The following is a 15,369-nucleotide window of genomic DNA, read 5'->3' as shown; positions in this document are numbered from 1 at the left end:
AGAACACAACAAACTCAACAACATTAGCAGTTAGATTAGGGGATTGAATGCGAGGTGAGTTGGTAGGAGGGAGGTGAGGAATGAGGAGCATGCTGGAGAACAATGATCATCTCACCTCTGAGTGGAGCAGAACAATGGTGAGAGATCAGACACCTCAGGAGGAGCAGGAGGAGCAGAAAGGGTCGTAAACTACAGAAACAGGCATGAAATTACAACAAAATTCATTCCATTCCTTATTAAATCAGTTGCATTGTTTGTTTGTTTGCAGGTTTTCTCGACTCCTAAATAAAGGTGTTTAATTTGTGTGTGTGTGTTTCCAGTTGAAGCTTCTCAGGACAGATGTACTTTGGTTTATGGGGCCCTTGTTGTCTCGTAACCTTTGCCCTGCTCATTCTGCGACCTTTACACTGATGAGGTCGATGTGTTTCTGTCAGCGTTGAGCGCCGCAGCTCGCCGAGGTTTCGGTTATCATGATGTGTTTTCACACTCGTGTGCATTCGCCTGGTAAATAAATGAACCCGGCTCTTATAATAAATATGTGGAACTGATTCTGATATCTTCCCGTTTGAACAGAGTTGGTAAACAGTGTGGTTGGTGAAGGTGAAGCGTTCGTGTCTCTTGTTCCTCTAGTCAGAACCAGATGTGCCTCATCAGGGAGCAGAGGAGTAAATCACAATAGAATGGAGTTCCTGGGGTGAAGTTAATCACACAGCCTGCCCCCCATATTGTCCCTACACAACACAATGCAATCTGTGTGTTAACAAGCAATAGTTCAGGTAAGTAGAAGTTTAATGTTGCTCACTTGTATTCCAAATGAATTGTAGACCGTTAAGGGAATGGAAGTGTGTTTGTTGTACCTGTTTGAAGGTTATAGTGTCTGATACACACGTGATGATGCTACACAATCCATCTGCTTTCCTCAGTCAAGGGGTCGTGTTCCATCTTCAACCAGATCTGCAGCAAAAAAGGGTTAATAAGGCACTTTGGTCGTAGGATTGAGGCGTTCTACAACAACAAAGGACAACATAGCAATACTCCTTCAATACAAAGATGAGAACGAATCTGCATCTGCACACACACACACACACACACACACACAGCTCAAGAGTTCAGCCGAATACTAAACCTTGGAAGGATTTCACAATTTTGTCTTGACAGTCTCCTTTACGAGAGTTTTTACATCGCCAGTCAAATGCAAAAAATACATTTCCCCCATCAGTCCATAGTTACTGTAACTGTCTGTGTGTGTGACGCCACAACACACTGGACTCTGTTCAGAACAACACATTACACAAGGAGGACGTCAAGCTTTGGCAAGGAAAAGAAGAAAGAACAGAAATCTCACACATACACTAAGTTCACATACACACACACACACACACACACGCAATTCTGTTGGTGTCATGCAGAGTGATGAATAGGACCACGAGGCGAATCACGGCGCTGACAACTGGCGGAAGTTTTGATTTAAAGGTTGAATTTGAGTTGAATAAATGGCCGCCGGGCGCTGCTCTCCCGGCCGGTGCTATCCCATACGCTCATTCACTCTCTCGCACAAGGGACTGACACGACAATAACCGCACAACATGTATCCTGTTTGGATGGAGGGAATAATGGAGTGGAGCAGTCAAAGAGCAGGACCCTGGGAAACGCAGACAAAGAAGAAAAAGCCATTCTTCACTATCGGCCACTCGTAATATCGCTGGACTGAGGCCCCCCAGCCCCCCCGCCCCTTGTCTATCCAGCAATTGAGCTGTCGGGAGCACACACACACACAGACGCACACACATACATTTAGCTGTTGTGGTGCCGTCCAGGAAGACGGAGTGCTGCCGAGAAAAGCTGGTCTCTCTGGAACTGAATGCCGCTCTCTCTCTCGCTCTCTCACAGACCCACACACACACACACACACACCTTACCGTGAAGGATGGGTTACTAGGTATGGGGAGTGCTGACCTGAACGCTCCGAACTTCCAAACTCTCCCAGAAACGCTGCAGTCATCCCAGCCTTGCCTCCCGTCTGACCTCAGCCTTGATGCGTTCAGGGTCTAAATCAACCACAAGGTTACTTTGTCAGCAGCGTCTGTCATATGGAATACATGTTTTACCCTACGTAACCCAACGATAGTAAATTACACATATGGCAGGAAGCACAAAGGCAATGCATGTGGGTTTACAGGATCTATAATGCTCTCAGTTCAGTCACTGTTTCTTTCTATAGGTTCCTTTGAGACTGCAGGTTGTGTTATGGCGCTGTGAGGCTCAGTATTGCGGTGATAAATGAACATTTTAGGGACTTTTTGCTGTGTTAGATAGCGCAGGGGAAGCCTGGAGCAGCCCTTCCCCCTCCCCCTCCCCCCTCCCCACCCTCAGGTCACACTCCACAGGTTTTTACGGTGCAGTAATGAAGCCACTCAATTCACACACAATTGAGTGTAAATGTGGCCATAAGGATCCAGTCTGTTTGTGTGTGGAGGAACTGTCTATTTAGCGTGTGTGTGTGTGTGTGTGTGTGTGTGTGTGTGTGTGTGTGTGTGATGGGCTGGATGTGTCTGATTTAACTGTTTATCTGTTGCATAGATACTGTAGCTTGGCTGAGAGCACAAATAGAAGTTTATTCCGTTGCATCACTGCAGATATAGAGGCTTAATCTGAGCCTGGAGCTTAAATAGATCATTTTTCTGATAACTAATTAAAGTATTTGCAGGTTAGGGTGCTATAGAGGAAGGCTACCAAATTTACACAGCAGATCAGTCAACCAGAGGGATTCAAATGAAACGATTTGCCTTTCAGAATCCCGTCTCTCACATCTTCCTTTCTGCATCTTCTAACCCAACGACGCTCTCCCAGCAACAGATAAGACGGCAACAACCTGAGCAACAGTCATAAAGCAGGGTGGTATTGGTGCAGCGGTGCCTGGATGTCGCCATGGCGGCAGTAAAGCAGCAGCCTTGTTGCTGACAGGCGTGTATTTTACTCTGCAGTGCTGCTCGCTCCGACCGCGCCGCCATAAAGCAGCAGAGTTGGAACACAACCTTTGATCGATACTGTCCGAGCTTGAGCAACCAGCAGGAGCACACACCCTCCACACACACACGCAGCGTATGAGCTCACACACGCACGGCTACTTTTGGGTCACACTGAAGTGTGTGTGCAGGCAGAGAAAGCATCAGTGTGGTGTTGAATCACAAAACAAAAATAAAATAATAAAGCCGATAAGATTATCAGATGTTTGCTTTTACTGTAAATAACTTATGACATCATGTGAAATAGTGGAAATAACCTCAGAGCTCGTTGTTCCACATCTACAAACTGAAACATCAGAGCCATATCTTTTCAAAATAAAATCTCATAAATCTCATTAAGAAGCTGTCAATCAGTTTATTAACCGGAACAGATTCCAAACAGCATTAAAAAAAAAAAAAAAAGACATATCATAGAAAATTCCCTTACATATTGACTTAAAAAAAGGCAATAAATTTAAGATTATTATTATTATGTTTAGAATAATTTCACACTCTTTTTACGTTACACCTTTAATTAAAAAAACAACAAAGTCATTGCACTTTCATTCATGTCAAACCTTTAAAAGTCAAGTTAGGATGAACCTGCGACCTTTAACCTTTAACTCACACACACACTGGTCCTAAACTGGAGTTATTCTCTTTTTTATCTTGAAAAAAAAACCGCGTTATATAATTTATAGAGAAACAAATCAGGCACTTAATTGATGCACGGAGGCCAAAAACAACAGCAGCCATTCTATAAAGGGGAACGTTGACGATTGGCCCGGCTTTAGTGTTTGCGTCGACTTTTAACTGTCCTTATCTCAACATAAATAATGCGTGTGTAAAAGTTAATCATCGACGGGTCGGCGATGAGACGGATTCAGCGGCCATAAAGGATTTTCTGTTCGCTTTTACATTTTTCTCTCGAGTCGAGATTGATGGCGACATAGGGCAGCCGCAGCCGCCGAACGCCAAACACGTCACGGAACTAAAGGAGCATAAAAGAAATCGGCAATATTAAAAAAAAATTATAGTCTCTGTCTTTGCTTTGGTGTTTTTGCTTTAAGTGTTTCTCCCCAAAAAAAGGGGAAATGTTGAGGAATAAGCAGTTGTGTTATCAGGCCCGACCTTGGTTAGGGGTCAGGGGTCAGGGTCACTCTGGATGAGCTGTGGCGTTGATGCGCTGGAGATAATATACAGATAATAGAAAGAAAAAAGCTGCAGTCCAGGTACCCTGTGTGTCCTTTTTAAGTTAGAAGTTGGTCCACGTGAGCTCAGTTGAGTCTTTCTGTGTGTGAGTGTCTGTAGCGAACAGATAAGATGGCTGTCACTCAGTCTCCTCCCCCCCGCTGCCGCTGCCATCGTCTCCCCTCAAAGTCCCAAACATGGCAAAAGTCTGAGGGAGAAATCCTGCCAGGACATTTTCTTTTCTTTTCTTTTTTTTTGCAGAGACCGATGAGACAAAAGCCATAAATCAATGTGTGTGTGTGTGTGTGTGTGTGTGTGTGTGTGTGTGTGTGTGTGTGTGTGTGTGTGTGTCTCTAGACTCATGCTTGAGACAGAGCGCACCAGGAGTTCTGTGCCGAGATGGAGGTGGAGGTAAAGGGATAATCCTCATATTTAATATCCACATGTCCCGACCCGCTGGTGTCCAACTGAGAGGACGTCTGCAGAAACGCAAGAAGAAGAAGAAGAAGAAGAAGAGTTACAGTTAATTTGATTGCTGATTATGTTTCTATGTGACATTTTCACAGGCTTTCTGATGTTTTAGTGGTTGAGGAAGTACGAGTTGGAGCTGACAAGAAACATTTCCTTTGTATTTGGACAAAAAAAAGACGCGGCTACAGCTACAGGTCAGGGCTTTTGATATCAAGTCTAATCAGTCAAATGCGTGTTTACCTGAGTGACGGCGGTGACGGTCTGCCCGGCGTAGGGTGAAGGGGCCATGCTGGGTTCACTCTTAATGGTGGAGGCGTGTTCGGAGACGGAGAGGGAGGGCGGGGAGCCGGCGTCTGAGGTGGTGGAGCCTCCTGAAGGATGAGACGGCGGAACGGAAGCTAAATATTAGAAAAGCATTTGACTGCAAAACATAAACGAGACACTTTACAGTTTCCGACAGAGAAACGGGATCTGATGGATTCCCGTATCAGCTTTTCCGGAGAAAATTAATAGATGAGCCTCTTGACACCTTATCACTGAAATAAAGTCTATACTTAAGTCTTTTATTTGTTATTTGAGCCTCAATAGAGTGTAATTCTAAGATAAGGAGTTTATCTCTCCATTCATCTCTTCCTCCTTCCTCACCTGTGGATGTTTTATTCTTGGGAATCTTGGGTTTGCGTTTCCTGGTCTGAATGCTCTCTTTCTTCATGGCCAGAGGTCTGGGCACCTGTGGGGAGTAGGGGAACACACACACACACACACACACACACACACATTCAGTTCAGCGTAACTCCCCAGTCCTCCCCCCTCCTCCTCCTCCTCCTGCTCCCATGTCTCCGCTTTGATAACAATGCCCGCGATGCCCTTGGAGAGGTTTGACGCTGCACAAATAAAAAGCTGAGATGTGGGCCCAGTCTTACCCCGTGCAGCTTCATGTAGAGGCCGCAGGCGTTACACACGGGCTCTCCCTCTGCGTTGCGTCTCCACAGGGTGGTTGTGCTGGTGTGGCAGTTGGTGCAGCACAGGCCGGCCCGGCGGGATGTGGTCTGCTGCAGGTCGGCACAGGAACAGAGAGGGAGAGGGTTTTGATTGGAAAATGCAACTTCTTTTCAAGGTTAAGGCTCACATGACAAATGACAAATTTCCAGGCTCAGTTATTTCCTTAAATTGTTTGAATTGCAGGATGTCAGTATGTGGTTCTGCTGCCACGATGAGGCAATCACACATTTTAATAATTCACAACACGGACGAGTTTGAAAGACGGCGCACAAGCTATTCTCTCATTCTCACACCGTGCCAAAAAGCCAGCATCTCTCTCTCTCCCTCTCTCTGTGTGTGTCTCTCTCTCCCTCTCTCTGTGTGTGACTATCAGACTGGTATTGGTACGGCAAAAAGCACAACACAGTGGTCACGTTGCTCCGGAGAGCCCCGAGTCTAAAAACAGCCGGCTTGTCCAAGGGCAAGGTCGCCGCAGGACCAACAAGCAGAGAGAAAACAAGAGAGCGGCCAGGTTAGAGCAGCGAGACTGTTGGGCAACTTCACAACCAGCTGCACTGGAGGGACAAGTTCCTGGGAAATATACAGCCGGGAGGCCTTGACCCCCCCCCCGACCCAAACACACACACACACATCTCTATGTCCATTTTCTCTCTTAAAGCACTAATTAGCTTGATGTGTCCATGTCCTTCTCTGTGGAATCGTCTCATCACGTCACACTCTCTTCATCTTTGTGAATCAATCCAGCATTCATGTCTGCATAAAGTAAACTCGACCAAACTTAAAGGCACAATCTGCGATCCAATGTAAACAACACTTTCCCACCGCTAACATTCAAAACACAGGTTGAGCCGCTAACCGTCTGTCTCAAATGGACGAATGCAAGTCAACAAAATGAAGGAATAAAGATAACTGCATCTGGAAATGTGAATCTAAAATCTATTTTCTTTCTTTCCTTCTTCTTTCTAACACTTATCTCACATCTAATACCCTTCAGACTTCAGCTCTTCCCCTCTTCACCGTGGAGCCGCGAGGTTTCCTGACTCTTACCAGGCGTTTCTGTGGTTTGATGAGCGGCCTGTTGATGCCGTTCATCTTGTGGTAGAGGCCACAGGCGTTGCACAGGTAGTGTCCCGTCCCGTCCCGGCGCCACAGAGGCGTGGACACCGAGCCGCAGTTGACGCACTCTCTGCCTTCGCCGGGCATCTCCTCCATCAGATCTGCAAAAGGAGAAGAAAGCAGGTTTAATCCATGGGAAATGACTATAAATCCATTTGATTTAAGCAACAAAAGGTGATTCTGAGGGGAATCGGGGATAAAAAGCACCAGAGCTCGATAGAACGTCGGGTTTAACCTAATGAAGTAAAGAATAAATAGTAATCCAGGTGATTTAAAGGCAAATAGGGGCATGAATGGGGTGTTTTTGGTTTTAGGGTCCAGTGGTGTGACGAATAGACAGGAGAGGAATTTAAAGCCCCCCTGTCTCTGTGATGAACGGAGATCAAACCACTGAACGAATCAATGTGGAGACAGAGTGATGGAGGGATCTGTTATCAGCCCGCAGGATCCAGGGGTCCCAGGTCTCCCCCCCCCCCTCCCTCCCCCCACATCCATCACAACTCTGACACACGACGGACTCCTGGCATTAATTGCCCAAATTCCTAATCCCTCAAATCAGGAGAGAGACGAAGGCAGAGACCCGGAAAAGACCCGAGTCTGTCTCCAAAGGCTTAGAGGAGATTTTGATCATAATTAACATAAATACACACACAGATGTGCATCATTTACACACACTTTTACTACTACTCATTAAGATTTAAATGCCACAAACCACTAAACTCAACAGCACACACACTATCAGTCACAGGCGATGACATCTATGGCATAAAATATAATAAGTGTAAACTCATCAACACTGTAAATCTCTGTTATTTAGCTTATAGGACCTTTTGTTGTGAGATCATTTTATTTGTCTTTTATGGGGCAATCAGCTTCAGAAAGAGATTCATTTATATCATTCAACTCAAACTGACTAAATCAAGCAACACAAACAGCTGATTGGAGGCGACGTCGATCTGAAACGCTTAACACTCTTGTTTCATTTAAGTCATCGTCCACTTCAGACGCTCGTCTTCCCCCAGCTGCTTCATAATAAACGGTTCAGACTCTCTAGCCGTCTGATCGAGGTGATAACGGCTCCTGATTGTTGCGACAATGACTCCTGTGAGTGTGTGTGTGTTTGTGTTCCCGCGTGTGTATTCAACCGCAGCATCAAAAACCTTGGACTGTTACTGGGGATTAAATTAACATCTTAATTGATTGTTTTTTAGCGACCCTCTCTTGTAAAGAATGTGTATTGTCTAAATCTAAAGATGGGATTGTTTCGACGCGCTCCATTGTTGCGGGGACGTCGCGATAACCAAAAGTGTAAAACGATAAATAACTTCAAAAAAACAACAACAACAGCAGCAGCAACGCAATAAATAAATAAAGCTGCAGTGACGTCATTACTAAGAGATATATAACTAAAAAAAAATAATAGAATATCTTAATTACAGACGTGTTGCGTTCAGGTACCACATTTAAATAAAGGTCTGAAATAAAATAAAAATATATAATTTATTTGCTGAAACTGTGTTAGTTAAATTTTTTTAAACAACTATATGAAATTGTAAAATTAAAGGTTAATATTTGTCAAATAAATGTATTCTAATTCGTCTGCGTGGCCTGCAGCTGTCATGGGGGATTTGTTGGTCAAACTATGGCCCCCACATCTGAGTGTGTGTATGATTGAGCACTTTTCTGTCATTAAAACTGAGCACATCGATCATGAAAATAATAAAAACTAGCAACTATATGTCACATTCAGGTGCAATCACACGTTGTAAATCAGAGTGTGTTTACTTTACACACACAGATATCAAGCTGTAAATGCAGACGGGTGTATAGATTTCATTACACATCTCTCTCTTGTGTTTAAATTAATATTAATATTACGTATTTTAGTCTAGGTGTTGTTGTTTTTTGCCTTTATTTCACATTTCCGGGTTCATACTTGGTGTGCTGGTGGTTCGGGGCCTACGTACCCAGGCTGGACCGTCTCCCGGAGAAACCTCCCTGCCGTCCCTGCAGGCTGATCACGCCGCCCTCAAAGGGTCCCGGCGTCCAGGAAGACGTCGCCATCTCCGGGCTCATGTAGGCGTACGGACTGTTGTAGGACCCCCCTACCGAGCGGATCAGGGCGCCTCCGTACTGATCAGCCCGGGCGCCGTTCCCGAGAACCAGCGGGCTCTGGTAGGTCCCGTCCCGGCCCGTGTTGCTGCTGACCGGCGGGCTGTGAGAGTAGGAGAAGCCCGGAGGTGGGTGAGGGCTGCTGGGCGCGAACGAGCCGCCGTCCGTGCCGGTTTGGGGCCAACCGTGGTGCCCGCCGAGGCCGTGGGACTGATGGGGCGAGTCGCAGGTCTGCAGGTAGGGCAGAGTGGGCAGCATGGCCGGGACTCTGGTGGTGGGGACGTAGACCGGAGAGCTGGCCGAGGCGTGCATGTAATTCCCGGCATCGTGCGCGTAAGGAGACTGGTTCGAGGACAACGCCAGACTTTGATACATCTTCACAGCTGACTTCAGTCCGGATCAGGCCCCGTTTGTTGTGTTCTGAGGACGGCTCCGTCCGGATGACACCTCAACACACTTTAACACTTTAACGGGGACCGACCTGTGTAAAAAATAAGACAATATTAGCAAAATCATTTCAGTTAATATGTAAACAGAAACATCACCTGGAATTCTGGAATAGAGCTCACATGTTGCATTTTCACATTTTCTAATCCTCTGAATATACATATATGGACGCTCCGTGCTTTAAAATAGAGAACTTTACCCTGCACGTAACTTCATATTCCTATAATTATTATATTTTCCTTCAACGCAAAACTACGAACTGAGCACACACACACACACACACACACACACACACAGCAAATAAAAGTCCCAACAATCGATGAATGTAATCAATGAGCCATATTTCACCTGTATCGTTCTGAATGACATTTAAATGGATTAAAATGACATTAACGATTGGCGATATCTGTAGATAGAGACAGCTATCAGCGACCCCAGATATCCTGACAAACACACACACACACACACACACACACACACACACACACACACACACACACACACACACCAAACTATAACGGGAACAAAATCAAACAAGCACAGATATCAAACCCTGCTCCATATCTGCTGCCATGCGTACATTTTCTATCAATAGTGACGCAAAATCGCACCAAATCTTGATAATCGTGCCTGCTGCTTATAGGAGGAACACAATTTCATTCCAAGGGCTCTAAGTGTGTGTGTGTGTGTGTGTGTTATTATCTCACCAGATAAGGACGGTCGGGTGATAAAGCAGTCCGGTGCTCTGTCTTACAAAAGTCTATAGAGGAGAGAGCAGAGCAGAGCGCAAACTTTGTCTGACTCCGCGCAGATGGAGAGCGAGGAGCGAGGAGAGAGAGAGAGAGAGAGAGAGAGAGGGAAAGAGAGAGAGCGCACAGCTGAGCCTCTCCAAATATTCCCCAACTTGTTTTGATGCGTAAAAGTTGCGCACACCGGCCGTGTGAGGGTGAATGGAACCCGAGCTTCTTCTTCTTTTTTTTTTAAATTGAGGGGGGGAAATCCTGGACGCGCTGCTGGGATTCCTTCTTCTTCCTCCTCTCGTAGGATATCTGGAGATAGTTACCGCCGCTGATAATTGTTGATATGACTGAGCTCCTATTCGCTCCCCTACTGGAAGATTTGTACGGGAGAGAGACACGTGACGAGGTAGGCCCAAGGTATGAGGAGGGAGGGAAGGAGGAAGGAGGGTTGGCCTCTGGGTGCCGAGGAGGAGGAGGAGGAGGGGGTGCAGGAGAAGCTTTAGTGACACCTGTAATGCACCTTTTGTTTTTTGATTGGATTACCTTATTCCAGCAGAAGAGAGAAGGAAACCACAGCGCGCTGATTTAGACCCATCCAGGCACGTAAACCGACTAAAGTTCACGTTATTCCCGCCAGGATCTCTTCTAGTTTGGACTCAGTTTTGGTCCCCTCTGCGGGGACATGGATCGGTTCTTTAGGAAACTTAAATCCATTGCGGTGGAAGTTTCTTTTCTCTCTCTCTCTCACGAGGACTGGATTCAAACCGGAAGTTGACCTATTAACAAATCACCCACCTAAATAAACTGTTCTATTCTGGAAGGTGAAAAAAAAAGAGAAAAATTTGACAGCAGGCATAAGCTATTTCATGTTAAATTGATTCTAAAATTAATAATAAATAATCAAATGATTCGATGAGTGTGACATTATTCAGTCAAAGGTTAGAAAAGGAGGCGAAGGAACTGAAACGAAAACACGTCAGTCAAACGCCGGAAAGAGAAAGTTCAGCTCGAGGCCCTAAACGCTTTTATGGTCAAATAATAACAACAAATACTGCGGCGTCGTCGGCTGATCAACGCAAATGAATAAGCACCTTTGTGATATCGATATATGTTTATCAGGATCGATAACATGGTGGAGTTGTCTGGATGGAAATAAAACGTTATCCAATATTGCGAAATAATTATTAAATACCTATAAAAGCGAAATCACAACGGTGCTTATAAAAAAGGAGTCTGGAAATATAAAATAAAATAAATCCATCTTGCAATAAACACTTTAAAGTATTGTTAATGTCAAATTTATTTTACATAATCGGACGAGACGCTATTTAGTCCAGTTTTATATTCGAGAAATTGTGTATAATTTATTTTTAGTTATATTATTCGTGAGTTATTAAGCAGCATGAGTACAAGGACAACTTCGATTTTTTTTTGTGTGACTATTATTCATTTTTAAAACCTTTTTTTATTCCTTGAATATGTGCTTTTCCCCCCTCTTTTTTTGTAAATGAAAGAAAACGAGTCGGGACTTTTCCTCAGATGTCTCTCTATCTCTCTCTCTCTCTTTCTCTCAGACGTCTGACACGCTTGAGTTAATAACATTACAGACTGACGCGTGTCCAGGGATGAATCCTCCCGTGACGTCACTCCACCCGCGGGCCTCAAGTCGCCTGTATGTCTGCTTCCTTCACCGCTTTAATGGTCAAACACTTGATGCCGATCTGCGAAACGGCCTCCACACCCACACCCCCCCCCCCCCCCCCACACACACACAGAGATAACTTTGATTTCCATCTTCATCACCAGTGAGCTCATAGAGATCCCCACATCACAAAACAGGTCATGATGTAATTTTTTTAATTTGGTTTTTAGGGAAACATTTATGTATTTTATTTATTTATTTTTTACAATTGGTTTATTGTAAGCTAAAATTGTTGTAATGCCTGGATCACATGAAGGAGAGACAGCAGGAAGTCATTCAGAAAAATCAAGGGTCAAAATCATGGATGGATAGATAGATAGATAGATAGATAGAGAGAGAGATGCTGCTGCTTGTTACAGGAGTGTGCAACAGCAGCAGGCAGCAGGATAGTCCACTGCACTGACTTTGGAGTCTTTCCCATACACAAAGAACACATGGGACTCTTCCTTCCATTCATAGGTCACCTTGGTGATGGGGAGCAGCTCAATGGTTTGACGCTGTGTGAAGAGAAAGAGAATAAGACCGACTGGATTAACCAGAGGGATGGTTCTACACTGTGTAGCTCTATCAGAGGTGCAGAGCTCTCTATACCTGCTGTATGATGTTTGAAGTTTGGGAGTATTTGTGTTGGTGCCCCCTCACAAGCTCACTTGAGACTTCTAGCACTTCAGGATGTGGGAAGTTTGTGACTGGCAGAACCTGCGTCAGACACGGAGGAGGTGCACTTTTTCAACGTTTGTAAGAGGCCAGTGTGTTTTTCTATGGCTCTCTCTGCTTTTACCCTGATGTTAGACTCGCTGAACAGCTCCACTCCAGGCACTTTGTCCAGTTTGACTATCTTTAACCCACTGGCCTGTTGGACAGTGTGTGTGTCTTTGTAGTTGGTCCTGCAGAGAGATGTAACATAGATAACTGCATGTATGTCACTGATCATGAGTCAATACTGCCGAGAAACAAAAGGACATTTCAGCTTTGACACACATTTAAAAGCCACTGACCATTGCACAATGAGTGTCATAGTGGTTACGACCCTTCCTTGGCCCGTGCAGGTATTACATATGATCCAACCCAAGCCTGAGCACATGGGACACCTGTAAATAAATGGAAGAATGTCTCACATACATTTTTATATAAAATATTAACAAGCGTTAGGAAGAAAACTTGCACTATCTCGCCGGATCCGCCACAGACGAAGCAGTTCTGCTCGTCTTCACCGTTTGAGAAAACGCCACACCCACCACAGCCAGTACAGCTCATCTAAAAGAGACAGCATAACAAGCAAAGGATGAGTCTGCTGTGTGTGTATATATATATATGTGTGTGTGTGTGTGTGTGTGTGTTAGACCTCAGTTGCACACTTACACTACCATTTGAACTACACATGTCACACTGAACCCTTCCTGCAGCATGACAATCATCACAGCGCTGCAGATAAACACAAACGATCTGCTGAGTAAAACTGTCTACACAGATATTTAACATTTTAAATATGTATTAAACTGAATACATCTTCAGTCATGTAATGAAAGTTTGCATTCTGCACCTTTTGGTAGATGGACAAAGTTTGAGAGATAATTACTTAATTGGTGTGTAAAAGTCTGAAACTATACTTTGATTATCCATGAATAATTACAAACTGTGACTTCAGAATGTTTGAACAAGTTGGAAATGAATGTAAGCAGATATCAGTTCACATTTAATGAAAAACATTCAAGCAGTTGCAGTCATCAGTGTAAGGGTGGAGTACCTTCACACATTCAGAATGTGGAACCTCCATGGTGAGTTCACTGTCCTCAAAGAGAGCTGGGACAGACACAGGAAGGTCCCACAGCCCAGGTGGAGTTGGGTCATTGTCAATGGGCCCACCTAAAATACACAAATGGTACTGTTACACTTCGCAGGTGGCGATACGTGCGTCGACTTCAATGTTCGAGTCAAATTGCATTTCAATCCTATTCAGTATTTTACCATAGTATGGCCTTGAACTCCATTTTGCTGACCGCACCTCTGTGAATGTGTCCAGATTATACTGAACACAGCAAAGAAATTACACACCAAATTACAACAATGTTGAATTAAAACAACGTATATTAAGTTCTATTCTCTCATTTCCCACATTTGATTGACGTTACATGCTAGACCAGCGCAAATCTCAAATCCGAGATGCCGTGTTTGTATGGCTGCATCATCACAATCCCAGAACTGTTCAAAGGCTCTCTGAATTTGATTATTGGTGCTTTGGATACTAAAACTGTTGTTGACAACACAAAATCAACAGTTCAACAATTGAAAGTCTATTTATTGTATTTGAGATATTAAAAGACAAACTTCTGTTCATTTCTTTCTAAAAATCTTTCAGTTTGGAAGATAACACTTTAGCTGGTAGCAAACGGCAGGTTGTGATGTTGTTGTGTTGTTGTGTCGTACCCTGTGTGTATCAAAGGTCTCCATGTTAGTGATCACACCTTCCACTGCTGGCTTTGTGTTGAAGCAACATTTATCTGAGGCATACTGCAGAAAGGCCTCCTGAGCTGCTTCTCTGCTGAGAGAAGGTTCCCTGCATGGAATAGAAAGAGTCATATATACGGTGTGTGTCAAGGAAAAATACACACACACACTAATGTAGCTGATTTAAATGTCTCTGTAATGTTGCTACTCTTTGGTGATGCGGAAAGTAGGAGGAAGGAATCCATCTGTACCCGATCAATGTGCATTTTACATTCTAATAATACAAATGAGCTTGAGATGAAGCATGCAGGTTGTCTGATGAGCACTGAAGAAGCACCGCAGACATTTCATAAAAACACCACATGTAAAGCAAAACGGATGAAATAGAATCAAAGAAACGGGATTGTATGTCAGTCCAAAATCTGTACGGATGTGCACAGATATGACTTTGTGACACACATTAAGCTCGTCCACTGTTCAACAGCAGGAAACCAAATGTCTAAGAACCTAACCACGTACCTGTCCTCTGATGGAGCGTCCATTTGATGGAGCGTCACACCTGGTTAGATGAGATAAAAGGACAGAAGAGGATTGTCAGGCCACCTGCCACCTGTGATAGAGTCTGTTTTTTTTGATTCAATATTTTAGAAAAAAGTCAGTCTTTAAACACTTCTTCATCATCTACCCCTCCTCTTCCTGATGTGTGTTTAGAGGAAATGTCTATTTCCTGCCACAGAAGCTCTACTCAGGCCAGGCCGCACACATCCTATGAAACCAGTCGGCACTGTGGTTGCAACACTAAAACAAAAAGTATTCATTTTTTTAAGGTTATTAGCTTATTTTATTATCCAGCAAATGTGTTCCGAAATCTAATTAGACAATCTGTACAATCTGTGGGAACCTGTGGCAAAGTTAGAAAGTATTGATCATTACAGAAATAAGAGATTTAAATCTACATACTTACAACATACTTACTTACAACTTCCATACATCCATTTAATGTGAAGTTGGGACATAACAGATATTTAAGTGTTAATATGAGACACAGACGTGTTAGAGAAAGTACAGAAATAGGTACAATATAAGTTGTGGTATATATAGATATTAATAAATACATGTATTTAGTCTTTTCCCC

General features: G+C 44.0%; 3 protein-coding genes across 3 annotated transcripts; all 3 read right to left on the bottom strand.

Moving 5' to 3' along the window:
• Window positions 1–3,275: 3,275 nt before the first annotated feature.
• On the bottom strand, window positions 3,276–10,861 carry gata5 (GATA binding protein 5). The gene is made up of 7 exons (XM_076166169.1): window positions 10,052–10,861; window positions 8,753–9,378; window positions 6,717–6,886; window positions 5,591–5,719; window positions 5,313–5,397; window positions 4,908–5,038; window positions 3,276–4,675 (listed from the first exon to the last, which is right to left on the bottom strand). The coding sequence occupies exons 2-7, from the start codon at window positions 9,270–9,272 to the stop codon at window positions 4,556–4,558; spliced, it is 1,155 nt and encodes a 384-aa protein (XP_076022284.1). The 5' UTR covers window positions 9,273–9,378; window positions 10,052–10,861; the 3' UTR covers window positions 3,276–4,555.
• A 1,278-nt stretch (window positions 10,862–12,139) lies between these two features.
• LOC143012853 (protein SSUH2 homolog) lies at window positions 12,140–12,916 on the bottom strand. The gene is made up of 4 exons (XM_076166182.1): window positions 12,785–12,916; window positions 12,568–12,673; window positions 12,378–12,485; window positions 12,140–12,283 (listed from the first exon to the last, which is right to left on the bottom strand). The coding sequence occupies exons 1-4, from the start codon at window positions 12,868–12,870 to the stop codon at window positions 12,140–12,142; spliced, it is 444 nt and encodes a 147-aa protein (XP_076022297.1). The 5' UTR covers window positions 12,871–12,916.
• Window positions 12,917–12,950: 34 nt separating this feature from the next.
• LOC143012850 (protein SSUH2 homolog) lies at window positions 12,951–14,950 on the bottom strand (the record flags this gene model as incomplete). Its single annotated transcript, XM_076166179.1, has 6 exons — window positions 14,754–14,950; window positions 14,214–14,343; window positions 13,755–13,815; window positions 13,534–13,652; window positions 13,149–13,211; window positions 12,951–13,043 (listed from the first exon to the last, which is right to left on the bottom strand). Coding segments are annotated over exons 1-6 (489 nt in total), but the record flags the coding sequence as incomplete, so codon positions are not given.
• Between the last annotated feature and the right edge of the window lie 419 nt (window positions 14,951–15,369).

This window comes from Genypterus blacodes, unplaced genomic scaffold (assembly GCF_046128005.1).
Source record: "Genypterus blacodes isolate CSIRO-AG114 ecotype Tasmania unplaced genomic scaffold, CSIRO-AGI_Gbla_v1 ptg000156l_1, whole genome shotgun sequence".
Taxonomy (NCBI): Eukaryota; Metazoa; Chordata; class Actinopteri; order Ophidiiformes; family Ophidiidae; genus Genypterus; species Genypterus blacodes.
The sequence above is the reverse complement of the archived record's forward strand: the minus strand, read 5'-3'. Positions and strand labels throughout refer to the sequence as shown.

Excerpts from the sequence above, each read along its gene's own strand:
- gata5 (XM_076166169.1), bottom strand. The coding sequence starts at position 9,272 with ATGTATCAAAGTCTGGCGTTGTCCTCGAACCAGTCTCCTTACGCGCAC. Across the intron at positions 5,398-5,590 it reads TCTACATGAAGCTGCACGGG|GTGCCCAGACCTCTGGCCAT; the intron begins GTAAGACTGGGC and ends TACTCCCCACAG. Across the intron at positions 5,039-5,312 it reads CAAGAATAAAACATCCACAG|GAGGCTCCACCACCTCAGAC; the intron begins GTGAGGAAGGAG and ends CTCATCCTTCAG.
- LOC143012853 (XM_076166182.1), bottom strand. The coding sequence starts at position 12,870 with ATGTGCTCAGGCTTGGGTTGGATCATATGTAATACCTGCACGGGCCAA. Across the intron at positions 12,674-12,784 it reads ATGACACTCATTGTGCAATG|GACCAACTACAAAGACACAC; the intron begins GTCAGTGGCTTT and ends ATCTCTCTGCAG. Across the intron at positions 12,486-12,567 it reads TCAGCGAGTCTAACATCAGG|GTTCTGCCAGTCACAAACTT; the intron begins GTAAAAGCAGAG and ends TGTCTGACGCAG.